The sequence below is a fragment of the Narcine bancroftii genome, chromosome 3 (genome assembly GCF_036971445.1).
Source record: "Narcine bancroftii isolate sNarBan1 chromosome 3, sNarBan1.hap1, whole genome shotgun sequence".
NCBI classification, from domain to species: Eukaryota; Metazoa; Chordata; class Chondrichthyes; order Torpediniformes; family Narcinidae; genus Narcine; species Narcine bancroftii.
The window spans coordinates 222387483-222405314 of NC_091471.1; the positions used below are offsets into that span (position 1 = coordinate 222387483).

The window sequence follows — 17832 nt, forward strand, 5'->3', positions numbered from 1 at the left end:
AGGAATACATTTTCTCCAATTAGACTGCTTTCGGTTCTTTGATCGTTAAGAGTGGTAATTTGTTGAATGTTTATTTTTCCTCTTTCATTCCAAGATGAAAAACTGTTGCAGACCTTGAACAAAATTAATCGAATGGATATTATCAGCCTACTGGAAACCACACAAATTTCACCCAGCAGAGAATATGTTTCCCGGACTTATGCAGAGATTGAGCAGACAATAGCTCTAGATCACAGTGAAGGTAATGCATTTTGCACAATAAAATGATAAAGCTTCCACAAAAATAAATCAACTTGGTGTAATTTTAAGGTGGATTGGTAATTCCATTTTGCATTCCTTAACGCACTGATGATTCAAATCACAATTGCTTGTTTCCTGCCATTTGAGGAAATAGAAGCTGCTTCCTTATTGTACTCCTGAAGAAATGTAAACTTGTTTGGATTATAGCTTAATATTGGGAGATGATATCCCATTATCCAGGTTGGTGGGGTTAAAGAGTGGTTGTAGGACAAAGAGTTTGGAAGAGCAAGCCATTGTAGGACATATGCGGTAGGGCACTGAGAGGTGTGGAGGAGCTTAGAGATCTGGGAATACAGATGCGTTGTTCCCTGAAGGTGGCGTCACAGGTAGACAGGGTTGTAAAGAGAGTTTTTGGCATCTTAGCCTTTATAAATCAAAGTATTGAGTATAGGGGTTTGGATGTTATGTTGAAAACATTGGTGAGGCCAAATTTGGAATATTGTGTGTATTTCTGGTCAGCTCACTACAGGAAGGGTATCAATAAGATTGAAAGAGTGCAGAGAAGATTTACTAAGAAATTGCCAGGTCTTCAGGAGTTGAATTGCATGGAAAGATTAAATAGGTTCGGGCCTTCTTCCTTGGAGCGAAGAAGAATGAGGGGAGATTTGATAGAGGTTTACAAGATTATGAGAGGCATGGACAGAGTGGATGCAAGTTGGCTTTTTCTACTAAGATTGGGGGAGACATGTATGAGAGGTCATGGCTTTTGGGTGAAAGGGGAAAGGTTAAGTAGGAACTTCTTCACTCAGAGAGTGGTGGGAGTGTGGAACGAGCTGCCATCTGACGTGGTGAATACAGACTCACTCTTAAGTTTAAAAATAAATTGTATACTTGGATGGGAGAGGTCTGGAGGGTTATGGAATGGAGCAGGCCGTTGGGATTAGCGGAATAATGATCAGCACAGACTAGAAGGGCTGAAAGGCCTTTTTCTGTGCTGCAGCATTCTATGGAGAAGCAAGTACCATGATAGCGGCGACATGGGTAGAGAGGGAGGTGAAAGAAGGTGTTTGGAGCATTTCCCTTAGTTTGTTCAAGGCATTGAGTAGAGAAGCAGGGACGTCATGTTGCAGGATGGTGGTGAAACTGCACTTGGAAAGTTGTGCGCAGTTTTGATCACTCAGGTGAAGGGCGGACATGGATAAGTTGCAAAAGGTGCAGAAAAGAATCACAGGAATGTTGACAAAACTGGGCCTGATTTACGAGAAAAGGCTGGATAGGCTGAGGCGGGACCCACGTGGAGTTTATAAAATGGTGTTCAAGTTAGCCAAAAGGGGCTTGTGGCTGGAGTCTGGAGATACAAGGGAGGTGACTTGGCCAATAAAAGAAAAAAGAAACTTTATTAGAGTAAATTATTATATTTTAAGAGTTAGACATATGGCAGTGTAACAGTGAATTCAGCCCTATGAGTCTGTGCCACCCACTATACCCCCAATTAACCTACACCATGTCATGTCACAGTAGGTGACTGGGACTTTGAGGCTCTAGCTCAGGAGGTTTCAGCAAGCAGAGGCTGAGGTGGGGCTTTAAATCTCCGTGGCTTGACTCAGCTTGGGCAAAATGGCAGTCAGGGCAATGAAGTGGGATATAGGTCATCGGTTCTCTACCTGCTGACTACATCTATGGGAGGTGTACCCCTCTGCAGTTTCTGACAGGCAGGGTGAAGGAACTGGAGCTGCCGATGGATGCACTCAGGATCATCCGGGATGCTGAGGGCATCACAGATGAGTCATTCACTGAGGTGGTCACATCGAAGATGTAGCTGGCAGATAGATGGGTGATCACCAGCAGACAACATTCTCGTGTGGCTGTTCCCCTCACAGGTATACTGTTTTGGATAAGGTTTTTCTTTTGTTGGGAAGCAAAAGGCAGGGAGTGAGGTTGAAATCATACCCATTTTAATGCTCGAGGCTTCTTAGGAAGGCAAGTAAATTGAGGGCATTGTTAAACACAACATTTTAGGGCACAGGTGCTTTAGGAGGGGCAGAGGTGGGGTAAAGGGGGAGGGGATGTTGTGTTATTGGTAAAGGAGGATGTCTTGGCAATGATCAGAGGTGACATGACGGGCGGGTCGGCTAGTGTGGTTATATGACAGAGTTGAGGAACAAGAAAGAACATGAAATATTTCAGTTCCAAACAGGCCGTTATCCCACAAAGTTACACCAACTGATATAAATCTACTCCGCAATAGGCATACGCCCATAGACCTCCATGTGCCTATCTCAGAGATTCTTAAATGCCCCTATTGCACCAAACGATACTATGATCCCTTACACTGTATTCCAGGTACCTATCACCCTCTTTATAAAAGAAAACTTACCTCTGACATCTCCGTGAAACTTTCCTTCACACACCTGAAAGAGATGTTCTCTTGTACTTAATATTGCCGCCCTTGGAAATACTGTAGGTGCTGGCTGTCCACCATATCTATGCTTCTCATAATCTTGCATACCTCTATTCATTCTCTTCTCATCTCCAAACCACGATTACCTTGCTGGGAAGGTACGACAGGTCTCCAGATAGCCAATGGGAATGAGGGGAGAAAATATGCCAGGAATTTGCTGCTCATTAAAGGTCAAATCAGGTTGGATTTTAACTTTCCAAATATTGGCTGGGAAAGCCATCATGCAAAAGGTTCAAGTCATGTGGGATTTGGTAAATGTGTTCAGGAATCTTTCCTCTGGCATGGTCCCTCATGGGAGAGGGAAACACTTGAACCAGTCTTTGGAAATTAGGAAGGGCAAGTCGATGTGGATGTTCGTGGATGAATGGGGACCAGCAACCATCAAGTTTTAAAATCGTTGCAGAGAGAGACAGAGAGGGGCCATAAATTAAATTTCAAGGTCGGGGCAAGGGCAGCTTTGAAGGTACAAAGCACAAACTATCTTGTGTTGATTGGAGCGGTGTTTGAAGGAAGGGGAATCTTTGGAGAATGGGATGTTTTTAAAAGTGTGTTGATGAGTCCAGCACCTACTCATTCCTGTTAGTGTGAAGGGTGAGTCATGGAAGTGCAGGGAAGCTTGGATGAAGAGAAAAATTCAGGCTCTGGTTAAGAAGAAGGACGTATTGACCACTGTGATCAAGTACATATCTGAGGGAGATTTGAGAACTGAGGGGCTAGCTAAATTTAGGTGAGCGAAAGGTGGACGGGGATACCTCTGGCAGATAATATTAATCATAATCCCAAGAGGTTTATAAGTACATGAATAAAAAAGAGTAATCAAACTAAAAATAGGATTTCTCAGGAATCAATACGGTCAGTTCTCTGTGGAGCCATAGGGATTGGGCAAGGTGCACAGGAAATACTTCTCTTATTTTTACTATGGAGAAAGCCACAAGGATTGTGGAACTTGGGATAGACAATTGCAATGTATTGAAAATAGTCAGTATGTAGCCATGCGCTACTTGAACGAAGACACACATACACGTAGTGTAGTCAGGTTAACCTTTGAGTTTTATTAGGGGCTCAGACCCGACTTTTATACACGCCTCATTCCTCCCTTTGCTAACGTCATGTCCCGCATAACAAAAGCGGGTTTTTCAACACGCGGGTACCTTCTTGCATAACAATCCCTTCTTCCCCTCGCGCTGTCCCTGACTGTTGGCTGTGTAGCAAGGCGAGTGCCATTTTGGGGTCACTTGCCTTTAAGCTGCCCTTGCCATCCGTCTGCCACTTCACCTGTTGGAGCCAGTGCCACTGTGCGGGCTGCTGGCTTTCAGTTGCGCTCACTGCCCGGAGTGCCGACTCGATTGCCACCGTGGCAGGCCGCCACAAGTACCTGTATTTACGTTGGAGTTGAAGGTACGATGCATATGAATGTCAGAAAATCTCCTGGGCCTGATCAGATACATCTGAGATAATTGTGGGGAGCTAGAGAGGAGATTCCTAGTGCCCAGGCTGAGATTTTGGAATTGTCATTGAGAACAGGTGAGACGCCAGAAGACAGGAGGATGACAAATGTCATGCCTCCATTCAAGAAAGGGTACAGGAAATTGTCAAGAAACTACAGGCTATGGAGCCTAATATCCTTGATTGGATAAGTTGCTGGAAAGTATTCGGAGGGAGAAGATATAAATGCACTTAAATAGAGAAGGGCTGAACAGGGATAGTCAACACGGTTATGTTAGACGTCATGTATCGCAAATCTTTCTGAATGTTTTGAAGATTGATGAGGATAGAATGGTAAATGTTATGTATGGATTTCAGTAAGACATTTGGTAAGGTTCTACTTGGTGGGGTGTCCTGGAAGATTAGAGCGCATGGGATCCAAAGTGAAAGAGTTGAATGGATAGAAAATTGGATTTGTGAAAGAAAACAGAGGGTAATGTTGTAAATTTGAGGCCTGTAGCAAGTCATGTGCCCCAGGGTTCATTCTCGTTGTCGTCTCCATCATCGATGTAGATCAAAACAGACATGGCATGATTAGCAAGATGGCACTGACATTAGAAGAGCTGGTATTATACATAGTGAAGACAATTCACAAAAATTGCTGCAAAATCTTGATCTTTTGGGCAAGTGGGCAGAGGAATGGCGGATGGTATTTAAGAAAGAGAAGGGTGAAGTGTTGCATTTTGGTAAGTCCAACATGGGTAGGACTCACACAATTAATGGTTGGGATTTGAGGAGTGTTGCAGAGCAGAGGGATCAAGGAAGAAAGGTACATAATATATTGAAAGTGGCATCACAGGTAGATTGGGTGGTCAAAAAAGCTTTTGGCACATTGATCTTCACTCCGAGTAATCAGTTTCAATATTGGGAGGTCATATTGCACTTGTTTAAGACATTGGTGAGGCCAGAGTTTTGATTATTGCGCTATCGGAAGATGTTGTCAAGCTGGAGAAGGTACAGAGAAGATACAGTGAAACCCCGATTTTATGCATCCTGATTTAATGTGAATTCGGATATAATGGCAATCAGCTTGCACCATCCACCCAGCACCTGAAGTACACTGTCTGGCATTCGGCCGCTGACACCCGCTGTGGCGACCGCTCCTGGATCCGGGGCTTGTAGCAGGCCAGTGAGTGGTGGAGCGTGGAGCCACAGAACTCCAGCAGCCAGCTGCCCCACGAGTCAGCCAGAGTTACACGCGACAGCGGTCGCTGGTCGAAGCTGAGGGCCAGGCTGGTTCGCAGCAGCCAGCGCAAGCGGCATTTGTAGCAGGGCCAGGCTGCGCACCGGCGGAGTGCGTTCTCTTCCAGCATGACCAGCACGTGGCCAGCTCCCTCAGCTCATACACCTGCTGAAGGTTCTACTCCTGCAAGTAGGACTGGGATTTGGCCGAAATGGAGGTAAGGCAGGTTGAACAAGTTGCCGAAAGTGCCCAGTTCCACGCTGTTGCTGATGGTCTCGCTGTATATCTAAGTAACCCCGTTTAGCGTGACTCCACATTTTTCACGATTTTATGGACCCAAATGATTGTGGTATAACCCGGTTTCACTGTATATGAGATGTTGGCAGGAGTTGTGGGACTGAACAGTGGAAAGGGTTTGAACAGGCTAGGGGTTTATTCTTTGGATTGCAGTAAGATGAGGGGCGATCCTCACCAGGTGTGAAAAATCATGAGTGAATTGATCAGCTCTTTTGCCAATTGTAGGGGAATCGGTAACTAGGAGACATAGGTTTAAGATGAGGGGGAAGATATTTAATAGAAACCTGAAGGGAAACTTTTTCATATAAACGCAGAGTATGGTGGGTGTACGGAACAAGCTGTTAGATGAAGTAGTTGAGGCAGGTACTATTGAAATATTTAAGAAACAATAGATGGATAGGATGTGGGACAAATCCAGGTTGGTAAGGCTATTGAGGGTGAGACATTTTGTTTTACATGGACAATTGATCCAAAGGGCCTGTTTCCATATTGTATGACACTATTAGATAATGTAAATTGTCGTAACCTTTTTCCCAGGACAGGGCAAAATTATAGGGCAGAAATTTGTCATGGAAGAAAGATAATAAAAGGGACCTGAGGGGCTCCTTCTTCACACAGAGGCTGGTGGGTATTTGGAATAAGCTGCAAAGTAAATGATAGAAGCAGGGACAATTGTAATGTCTAAAAGGCATTTAGACAGGTATATGGATAGGAAAGATTTTCAATGATAAGAGCCAAATAGGAATGGATGGGTGTAGTTTGGTTGGCATGGGCAAGTTGGACTGAACTGCTGTGTGTGCAATAAGACTCTGTGGAACTTACACAGACTTGGTGCATTCGGGACACCCATCTTTAGTAACAAGCCACGATTAGCAACAGATAATAGAGATGAAGGTTTTCATAGATTATTTGGCTTCATGGAAACAACACATGTGCTGACCCCAAATCGCAGTCAAGATAGTCCCTTTTTCCTGCTTTTGGCTGCTATCCTTCCTAGACTTTCCTATCCATTTTAAAAAATATTTAGATATTGTACCTGCCTCTACTTTCTCTGGCAGCTCATTCCACATACCCACCACACCAATTGCTTGGCCTTCAGATCCACTCTCATCTGAAACCTTTGCCCTCTGATTTCAAGACTCCCCTACCCTGGATTAAAAAAAAATACCACAACTATCAATACCCCTGATAATTTTATGAGCCTCCATAAAGTCACCTCGGCCTCCTTCACTCCAAGGAAAACAGTCTAAGCCACCCAAGCTCTCAACGACCTCGATCCCTCCAGTTCAGGCAACATCCTTGTGAATCTTTTCTATACTCGTTCCAGCTTAATCATCTCCTTCCTCTAGCTAGGTGACCAGAACTGCACACAATATTCTAGATGGGGTGTAACCAAACATTTCACAACTGTAAAATGAGGTGTTGCCAGTTTCACGTCCTTAAACCATTAGGTCTCTCTGATTAACAACACTCCCAGGGCTCTGCCACTTGCAGTGCAGCTCCTGGCCTTTGTTAAACTTGTCAAAATACACTACTTCACACTTGCCTGAGTTAAATTTCATCTGCTATTCCTTTGTACACTTCCACAGGTGATCAATATCCTGTTGTAACCTTTGACACCAATTTGGGTGTCATCTGCATCTTGCTTAATGATGCCATCTACTGTACATTCTCAACTAAATCATGAACTAAATGATGATGGACAGTGTACCCAGCAGTAATCCCTGTGTACGCTACTGGTTGCAGGCTTCTTACCTGTAAAGAACACTGCTATGACCTACTAAGTCAGATCACCAAGACTTATTTTGCATGTAATTCACTCGTTTACATGTGGACCTTGCCAAAAGCCTTGCTAAAGTCCATGCAGACAACATCTACGGCCCTGCTTTAGTGTCCATCAATCCTCCTGTCATCTTTTCAAAAAATTGTGTCTGAATTTTACATACACAAAGACATGTTGACTATCCCTAATCAGCCCTTGCCTTTCCAAATGCAGATGGAGCCTGTCTCATACAATTCCCTCTAGTAACCAATGTTAGGCTTATTAGTCTGCTGTTCCCTGGCTTGTTGTAGCAGCCCTTCTTAAATAAAAGCACAACATCAGAAATGCTCCAGTCTTTTGATACCTCACTCCTGGCTAATGAGGATGCAGACATATCTGCTATATCTTCCTATCTGCTGGGCCTTAGCAATTTCTTCTCCTGCTTTCAACATCTGAGGGCATCACCTGGTTAGGATCCTGGATATCATCCACCTTTATCTGCTTCAAGATCACTAATGCCACCTCTTTCCTCATGTCAATATGCTTATCTTCCCTGAACTTCCAATACCTCCATGGTAAATATTGGTGAGAAGAGTTCATCTGAAGCCTCGCTCATTTCCTCTGGCTCCACACCGATCTTTAAGGGATCCTTTTCCCTCTCTGGTTACCATTTTTGCCTTGATATACAGGTAAAATATCTGATGATTCTCCTTTAGTTTATCTGTCTGCATTATCTAATTTGGGCTCACCAACATCTTATACATTTTTATGATACCATCCCAGCTCCTATACTTTATACTTTGATTTATGAAGGTAAGATGCCAAAAGCTTTCTCTATTACCTAAAAATCATGAGGGGCGTAAATAAAGTAAATAATCATTGTCTCTCCCCCCTCCCCCCCCCCCCCCCACCACCAAGATAGGGGAGTCTAAAATTAGTGGCCATATGCTGAAGGTCAAAGGGAAAAGATTTAGAATAGACCTGAGGGGCACCATTTTTTTTAACACACAAAAAATAGTGGGTATAAGAAAAAAAGATGCTCGAGGGGGTGGGAGAGGCAAATACAATTGCAATCTCAAAAATACATCTCAACCTGTACATAGATAGGAAACGACAGTGAGATATGGGATGAGTTTGGGGAGAAACCTTGGTCAACATCAACAAGTTGGGCCAAAGGGCTGTGTTCCATGTTGTAAAACTCAATTACTCTCAAATAAAAGTACTTTAGCCCATTCAACCTTCCTGTCCTATCCCTTCCTGACCAGTGTACTGAATTTGTTTGCCTTTAACTTCAATACAGTAAAACCCCTGGTATTCGGCACCTATGGGAATGAATGGATGCTGGACAAGTGTATTTCCAGTTGATTGTGGCGAGGCGTGCCACTTTTAAACTTGTGTACTTTTTACCTATTTATTTTCCTCGATTGTTTTTGCCGGTTGCTTGAGACTGTTGGCTACTTGAATTCAGATTCCAGAGGTTTTACTGTATTAGTTTCAGTTTGATCATCTGTTACACTAGCACTTTGGGCCTCACTCTCTTGCCAGGGATGCTCAGGCCTTGCTTGAATTGCTTGCTTACAGTCGCCCTCATTGAATTGATTTGTGTTTTTGGACATCTAAGCCAAGCATTCTTTCCTGTTCACTGATTTCATATGGCAAGAGGCAGACCCTGAAATCTGAAAGTCAGTCATGCAGCATGTAAAATGGATGCTTTGGCCCATCACATTTTGTCCATCTACAGTAATCCCATTTGCTCACGTTAGGGCTGTACCTTTTCATACTTTGGCTATTTAAAGTATCTGTCTAAAGGCTTCGTAACTCAATTGTATTTGTATGCGACTCCAGCAGCACCTCTGACAGCACATTAACCACTTACTGTGTAAAAATAACTTTCCTCTCAATTCCCTTTTAAACTCCTTCCTTCCACGTTAAATTCTTGACCTCATATTTTTGATACCCTTTGAGGTGAAGCTGTGTATTCAAGCCCTTTGATGCTCCTCAGATAGATAATGATTGGCCCTGTAGCTGTTCCCTTTGCAGGATTTGAGCATTTTTTTTAAAACTTGTGCCTCTGACAGAGCCTTTCACCTCTATTTCTGCCAAATACTTGCCTGCACTGCACAAACTCAATCCCAATATCTGCAGACATTCACACTTAACAAATACCTGGCCTGATCAGTGGTTTTTTTTTTGTTTATTTATCCCCCCCACCCCACACCCTCCCTCTCCCCCCTCTAACCCCACCCCCTGGGTCTGACAGGACATCATCACTGCATCCAAATAGGAAAATCCGGGTAGATTTTGAATTCTCACCTTCGCTAAATTTTCTAGATTGGCTGTATATAAAAAGACATTTTTTAAAAATTTAGACATTTAGCATAGTAACGTGTCATTTCAGCCCATGAGCCCACGCCACCCAATTAACCCACCAGGGGTCGTGAGTTTGTTCCTTGGTGGGACCTCATTCCTGTGAGGGGCGCTGGATGAAGTGGCGACTCTCCGTCTTGCTTATGTGGACCAAGTTTAAGAATTTTTTCATGCATGTTAATCTAAATGTAGTGTTATGTGACAATAATGGGACCTTTACCTTGATCTACACCCACAGTACGGTTTTTGAATGGTGGGAGGAAATCAGAGCCGCACCCCCCCCCCCCCCCCCGAGCATGGGTTTTGAACCCCGGTCCCAATTCCTGGCACCATAATAGTGTTGCGCTAACCGTGCTGCCCAACGATACCAAGTTTTTCACTTTTGTACGTTTTACTGATAATGGAAACAATTTCTTGCATTGTCAGCCAAGCTAATTCAATGTTGGGTGCATGAAAACGCACTCTGTTGATGTCACCTTTCCCATCCTGAATTACAAGTTCAATCTGAATGTCACCATTTCATTGAGTCACATATCTGCCTTCTGAGTTTGCCCAGAAGTGTTTTCTTGAAACTGTGTCTGCATCATAGTTGCAGTAGGGAAAAGTTCCCATCTTAGCACTGCTCGTGTTCAATACTGCCTTAACCGAAAAGCTGGAAAAAAAACACATTAAAATTGTAAATGTGATTTAATTTAAACATGTATGGCAATTGGGTTAGGTATTCATAACTTGGTCACTTTGATACCTTGGCCTGATCCAAAGTAGAAGCTGTTTATAAACACCTTCCTTTCTTTTATTTTTCTAGGTTTCTCAGCACTTTCTGATGATCTGTACAGTCCAAAGATCACACGACTGCAACATGAAACGTCAAAAGAGCATTCCAGCCCAGGTGATCCACCCCAAGTTTCCAGTGAGCAATGCAGTGACACCTTTGGAGCACAGCCACCTCTTGTTTTGGAGGAAGATAGCTCCATCAGTTGTGGCAAGCCTCAGGAAGCCAGCCCGCAGACCAGGGCAAAGCCCAGCGAGCAGATGAAGGAAGCCGAAGTGGAACTTTCCATTCCTGAGTTCTTAAGGCAAACTCAGAAGGAAAATGAAACTGAAGCAAGAAAGACTTCACTTCCTGACATTCAAAAGCAAACATCCAAGTGAGATTTCTTTTAGTATTTTGGTTCAGTGGGATGAAACTTATCAGGATGGATGCTCAGGCGAGGGTCAGGAAGTGCAATGGGAATATTCAACGTTCATACATGAGCATAATTTCTGTTCTGCGATGTCTTTAGATTTCAGCATTTTTTTTGCTCTGAGTAAAGCCACCCATATTACGGAGAGTGTACACTGCCATTTAGTTCTTTATGTTACCATCCTTGTCGTTGGTACAAAACAAGAGCCGATTAGATGCAGCTCACAACTGAGGATGCATTAAAATTAGATCATGTGGAAAACACTCAGCAGTAAAAGCAGGAAAGAGAAATGGAACTGGCGAAGGGTCTTGGACCTGAAACGTTAATGGTTTCTCTTTCCAAAGATTCAGCTTGTTCCGCTGAGCATTTCACGCATTTATCTATTCAAGTTTCAGGTTTCCACCATCTGCAGGTTTAATTTTCATTTACTATATTGATTTTATAACCTTGTTGAAACTGAGTTTGATGTCTTTACATAATGTCAACCAAGGTAATGGCACCTCCTACCATTTGTTTCCTGCTGATTCACACCATCAAACTATATTTACATTATTCTTATTATCATATTGTGCCCCAAAATAACTTCACGCCCAATTCAGAAATAGTTGACATCAAGGCGGCTGTGAAACTTTGAGCTGAAGCTGCTGCTTGATTCACTTAACCCGCCATGTCGCACATTTCTTTTCATGCGTCGCGGGGAACCATATTAATTACAAAACTGGGGAAGTTTGCTTTTGGTTGAATATTCATTTTTCAGAACCTAGGTCGGGATGCCATTATCAAGTCCAACATTTATTGCTCTTAGAGAAACCTCTGTTGTACGTTACTGAATGATTACTTCCAGGTATTGTGGTGAAGTCTGACAAGTTCTAGAGTGATGCATTCAAACAGAAGTGCGGCAAATCTGTCCAGTACGGTAAATTTTTTAAGAGCAGGAGCAGTCGAATGATGTAAATGTGTGCTATGTTAGACCCCATAGGTATAGATTTGAAGCAAGCTCATAAGCGGAATTTATAACCTGAGATTTGGATGTTTCGCAAGGCAGCCACACAAATTTTTATTCCTGATTCATTTCAAATCAAATTGTACTGAACATTTAGTTATGAGTAATTTATCTTGATTTCATCCATGCTTTTGATGAAAGTGACTTGGAGTGCTTGGCAATAGTTGATTCAGAATTGGGAAAAAAATAGTTAGAGCACTAACGGGCGGAACAGTTAGTGCGATGCTTTTACAGCCACCCAAGGTTGAATCCGGTACTCTCTGTGAGGAGTTTGTAGGTTCTCCACGTCTCTGCGTGGGTTTCCGCCGGCTGCTCTGGCTTCCTCTCATCCTTCAGAATGTACAGCTGTTGGGGTATTTGGGCAGCACGGACTCTTGGGCCGGAAGGGTCTGCTACCGTGCTAAAATAGTTTTAAAAAATGTATTACTACAGTGTTCACTGTTGATAGGCAAGCATCCTGAATTGCAGGGAGTCAGGATGAAATTAGTTTCATGGTCAACTCTATTGTTATGAATATCCAAGCATTTGCAATAGTGGTTGGTATTATTTATTTATTTTACATACAGAGTGAAGGATCATACATCTGGTGAAGATGCTGATTTCAAACAAGAAAAGTCCAAGGATCAAACAAAATGTGATGTCCAGGAGGAGGCAGATGCAGGATCGACTGAGTTGGTAACCCTGAGGATAGATGAACCAAGTTCAATTGTACTGGAACCCGATGAAGTTCATGCTTGTGTTGCTGTTCAACCTACCCAAACAGCTGGTCCCACTATTATGGAAACAATGGAGGAGCAGACAGAGAATATCAAGAAATCTTTTGAAGAGGAATCACTGGAACAGGTAATAAAGCTACAGTAAACCAACAAAGTATCAAACATTTTCTTTAAGCTATCACACAAGAGAAACTACCCACTTTTACATTGGAACTTGGTGAGCTTACAGTCTGGAAGACTGGAGTCTATAAGCCCCATTCACACTGGCATTTTATCCCAGTAATTAACTAACAATATAATGGTTAACATGTCAGTGTGAAAATCCTTCTACTTCTAATTCCCACTCTTTAATTCCCAGGTACAGAACCATAGTGCAAACGCAGGAAGCCAGTGAGTGACCTCAAGAATCGAACTGAGCAAGTTGCACTGTGATTATTTTTCCACACACCATTCTACCCAAATCCATATTATTCTTCCTATATCCACCCCATCTGACATCTCCCAGCCTCACCATTTCCCCCCCTCCCTAAAACTACCACTGGTCTGCAACTTACAATGGCCAATTCATCTGCAATCTGCATGTTTTTTTAGGATATGGGAGAAAACAAGAGTGGCCACTGGAAACCCACAGCCACACATGTTCCAGAGGCAATAATTGAACTCAATATGCACAGCTGTGATTTATTGTTACTATCTCGTGTTTTCACCTGTAATAGTAATCAAATTGGCCATCTGATTATCACTTAACACAGAGATAATTTCATTAAACTCCAGCTCAATTACATCTCCCAATAGTAGAGTGTAGCATGCAATTTTCAACTTCTTGTCTCACCAATATCTGTTGCTCAGTATCTTTTTATTGTGAATCACCTTTGTTTTGCCTCTGTGTTACTTGGGAGGCTTCTTAACTAACTTAGAGATGCAAAATTCAAAGAACAAAAGAGACTTTAGTTAAAGATGCCTTCTACTATCTCAGGGAACTGTTTATACACATTCTATTCATATCCATACGCCCCGTAGTGGTGCCCTACAGTTACTACAGTGAGAAAGGTGTATTCTTACGTGGTTACAAAATAGTTCACATTATCCTGACTATATAACATATAATAGCCATTAGTCACCATTTGTGTAGCCAGCGTCCCTTACAGCAAGAGAGAAAGAGAAGCAAATGAAAGTCCTTTCAGAGTCATTGAGCACCAGTGGACTCTCCTCCAGCAGTCCCACAGCCTCCGCAGCAGCACGGATTCCTGTTCGATCCAAAGCTTAGATACAATCAGGAAGCCATCAGTACCTAAGAACCTTGGGAGCCCTTCTTGCCCGTGTGAGACCCCTGTAAGGTGACTGAATGCGCTCAGAGACAAGTGAGGCGGACAAAATAGCTTACCATCAATGGCCGGTAGACACAATAGCCCTCAGGTGAATCTGAAGTAAGGTGGGTAAACCAGGGTTTATATTGGGATAGGGGAGGGTGGAGCCAGCCATCAGAACAACACACAGACAGGGAATTCCAGTTCACTGCAACCGCCAACTGCAAGTCACCAGCGGCCTGTGGGGACCCTCAGCCGCCAAGCCTCTCACTGGTCTGCTGCCGTGGTCACCATCCTGTAGAGTCCTTCAGCTGCCGAGTTCCTCGCTGCCATGACCATCGTCTCCTCTGCTTCTCCCTCTCAGCATGGGGGGATTTCTCCCCGTTGCTGGTGCCCTGCGCTGGTCTGCTACTCCGTGGAGTCTGCCACCCCTCATGGCCGCTGCTGAACACAGACCCCATCGATGTAATGTTTACTTCCAAGCACTGTCAGCTCTTTAACCAGCTGTTTAAAGCCAATACAGAGCTTTAGGACCAGGTGGTTGAATCCTTCTCTGCTTTCTGCCCTCCTGGCTCTGCCCCAGTATTGCCATTACAGCAGCTCCAGCAAGGCTGCCATTTTTTTTCTGTAGAGGTTCCCTGTAGATGGTAGTTGTTGGGAAGCAGTCATTGAACTCCATTAAGATAGTTTCAGGAATGAGATATTTAACAAATTCCATTTTCCAATTTATTTTAATACATGATTTGTAAACTGTACAGGAAGTTTGAGATCAGTTCACCTTTGAGGTCAGATTTACTTTAATTTGGGAGAAAATTAGAGGCCATTTTTGTGCAAAAACATCCTTTCTGTCACCAGGGGTAATTTTCATTTGCTGCAGGTTGTCTTTACAGGAACTAAATAAATTAGAATTTAATTCGCAACAGAGTTAGCGGAGCGGTTAGTGCAACGCACGTACAGCGCCAGTGATCAGGATTGGGGTTTGAATCCCGCACGCCCTGTGAGGAGGAGTCTACATGTTCTCCTTGTGTCTGCGTGGGCTTTCTCCGGGGGACCCAGTTTTCTCCCACTGTTCAAAACGTACTGGGGTGTAGGTTAAATGGCAGTAAATTGGACGGCATGGACTCTTTGCCTGAATTGGTCTGTTACCGTGCTGTATGTCCAAATTTAAATTTAAAATTTAAATAGCTCTCCATTAAGTCAGTTTAACATGGGTAACTTGTTGATGTGATCAACAGATTTGAATAGGAAAACACATGCCCCAAGTAATATTTATACTTTTCCATCTTATCCACGTCAATGAGGAGAGAAATGTAAGTACTTTCCATTTCCCAACGTGGATAGAAGGAGATTTGGATATCAGAGATTGGCCCATTTAGATCAATATTGATGGAGATATTTGCTGCCTACTTGTGTGGGGTACTTGCTATGAACAAAATCTGGGAAGAGGAGAATTTTTTAAATGTCAGAAATGTTGGTTGATCTTAGAAATAAGCTTACGTTCATTTAAGGCCTTCCATAGCTGAGCATATCGTTGTGCCGGAAAAACAAAACATGGTTTGCGTTGCTGAGTCACAGAGAACAGAAGCGGAACCTTTGGCGGATCGATTCTGCACCCACTCCAAGCACCGATCCACACTCATCCTGCACTGATTCAATTTTCTTCTCCTCATATTTCCATCAGCTTTCCCCAGATCCTTATCACTCATCTGAACATTAGAAGCAATCTACAGTGGCCTTTTAAAAATGCAGAAGGGAACTGGAGCAGAGGAAGCACAAGATCAGAAGGAGAATGTGCAAGCTCCACGTACGCATGGACACGCACAAGGGACATTAAATGATTTTTAACGATGAGAATGGGAATTCATATTAAATTACTGATTAGAGAAAATAATTCTGTGTATAAAGGTATTAGAATAAAGCAAAGGATATCCATGGAAAGGATAAAGCTATCTGGTGTAGTATGCTGCAGGATTTCAGCCCTTCAGCTTTGCAATTCTGTCTGATTGAATGCTTTCTCCAGGAGATAGTACAAGAACTGGGGGAACAGGAAAGCAGTTCTGATGAGGAGACTGTAACCACCCGGGTCATCCGCCGACGGGTGATTATTCAGGTACCCAACACTGGAAAGCTGACCTTTGCTCAATGAGCCAGAGTAAATTAATGCGCATGGAGTCAGTGCTGGCTGTTCAGTGTGTGTAATGATGCATGCTGTGAGACCTGGCACCATACGAATAGCTGCAGCTCTTCGCTTTTGATAGAACTTTTACATTTACTGGTTTTCCCATTCTTAAAACAACAGAATTGATCTTTTAGCTTGCGATTTATTTTCCTTTCACTGTTTTATTTTAAATATTCCCTGCTTCCTCGCGAATGTGTTTATTTGTAATTTGTTGCTTGTGATCATATGTCTGCATAAAATGTCCTTCATTAAGCATTGTGGAGTCACAGGGAGATACAGCAAGGACACAGGCCCTTCAGCCTATCATAAGACATTCTATTCTCCCCACATTCTCATCAATGCTATCGTGAGCAATTAACCGACTAATGCACACAATTTTTGGAATGTGGGAGCAATCCACGGCAGCTGGGGGAGACCCACAAGGTCACAGAGGGAATATGCACATTTACAGAGATAACACCAGAGGTTAGGATTTAATCTCGGTCATTGGAGTTGTGAGCCAGCTGCTCTGCTAGCTGTGCCACCGTCCCATACTTGTGTATAACTGGCTCCAGATAGTCTTGTAAGTAAACCAATCAGCGGAATGTAATTGGACTACACTTTCAAGTACAGTAAAAATCCTTGGTATCAGGCACCTAAAGAGCTTGCCGGTGGCTCGAGAGTATGTGCTGAGTGATTAGCAAACTAACCACTAGGGGGAACTAATTTTATTCCATATTTTTTACCAATTTATTTTCCTCAATTTTTTTTTGCCGTTTGCTTGAGGCTGCCGGTTGCTTGAACTCCGGATTTTACTGTATCTGAATAAAATCTTAATGCACATGAAGAATGATACAAGACACGTCAATCTACTTAAAAACAAAAAAAAAAATTAAAATTTCAGCACCAACTGTCATTTTTGTCAAGTAAAATTTCTTGTAAATCAGTCTTGGTTGCAGACCATGGACATTTATTGTTTTTCCTGCTACGAGCAGCTTTTAATGTTGGAAATACTCAGCAGGTTAAAAAGTCAAGTAGTTGGTTTGGTGAGAGAAATACAGTTAATCTTTTGCATCAATGGTGTTTCATCAAAACCAGAAAGGCAGAAATCGAGTTGGAACTAAATTGGAGAGAGAGTAGAGAGTGAGGTAGAAAGAGCAAAGGGAAGGTCTCTGAAAAGGTGAGATGAGAGAAGACAAGTGGTAGTGGCTGAGCGATAAAATGGGGAAGTAAGGGCAGTAAGAGAGGGAGAGTCAGCCTCGGTTAACTAAGGAACTAAAGGAAAGTATAAAATTAAAAGGTCATGTTCAAAGTAGCCAAGAGTAGTGGGAAACTGAAGGATTGGGAAAACTTTAAAGGCAACAAAGAATAAATGAACAAAAAATGAGGAAAGGGAAGAAGGATTATGAAGGTAAATTAGCACAAAGTATAAAAACAGATGACAAATATTTTATAAATATATAAAATGGAAGAGGGTGGCTCGAGTCAACAGAGATCTCATGGAAAATGAGAAAGGGAGATTGGTATTGACTAATAGGGAAATGGCCATGGCCTTGAACAGATATGTTGTGTTAGTCTTCAAGGTGGTAGACATGTCCAGCATGCCAAAGAGTTGCAGGTACAACAGGCTATTAAGAAAGCAAATGGAATATTGGCCTTCATTGCTAGA

General features: G+C 42.8%; 1 protein-coding gene across 9 annotated transcripts in view; it reads left to right on the top strand.

Moving 5' to 3' along the window:
- LOC138758165 (ankyrin-2-like) overlaps positions 1–17832 on the top strand; it is a 355676-nt gene that overhangs the window by 295591 nt on the left and 42253 nt on the right. For 8 of the 9 annotated variants that reach the window (XM_069926699.1, XM_069926700.1, XM_069926704.1 and 5 more), the window contains 4 exons: positions 95–241; positions 10601–10943; positions 12549–12825; positions 16026–16115. In XM_069926699.1, coding sequence (XP_069782800.1) covers positions 95–241; positions 10601–10943; positions 12549–12825; positions 16026–16115 — 857 coding nt within the window. The remainder of the gene's footprint in view (positions 1–94; positions 242–10600; positions 10944–12548; positions 12826–16025; positions 16116–17832) is intronic. The other variant, XM_069926701.1, reaches the window with a different exon arrangement.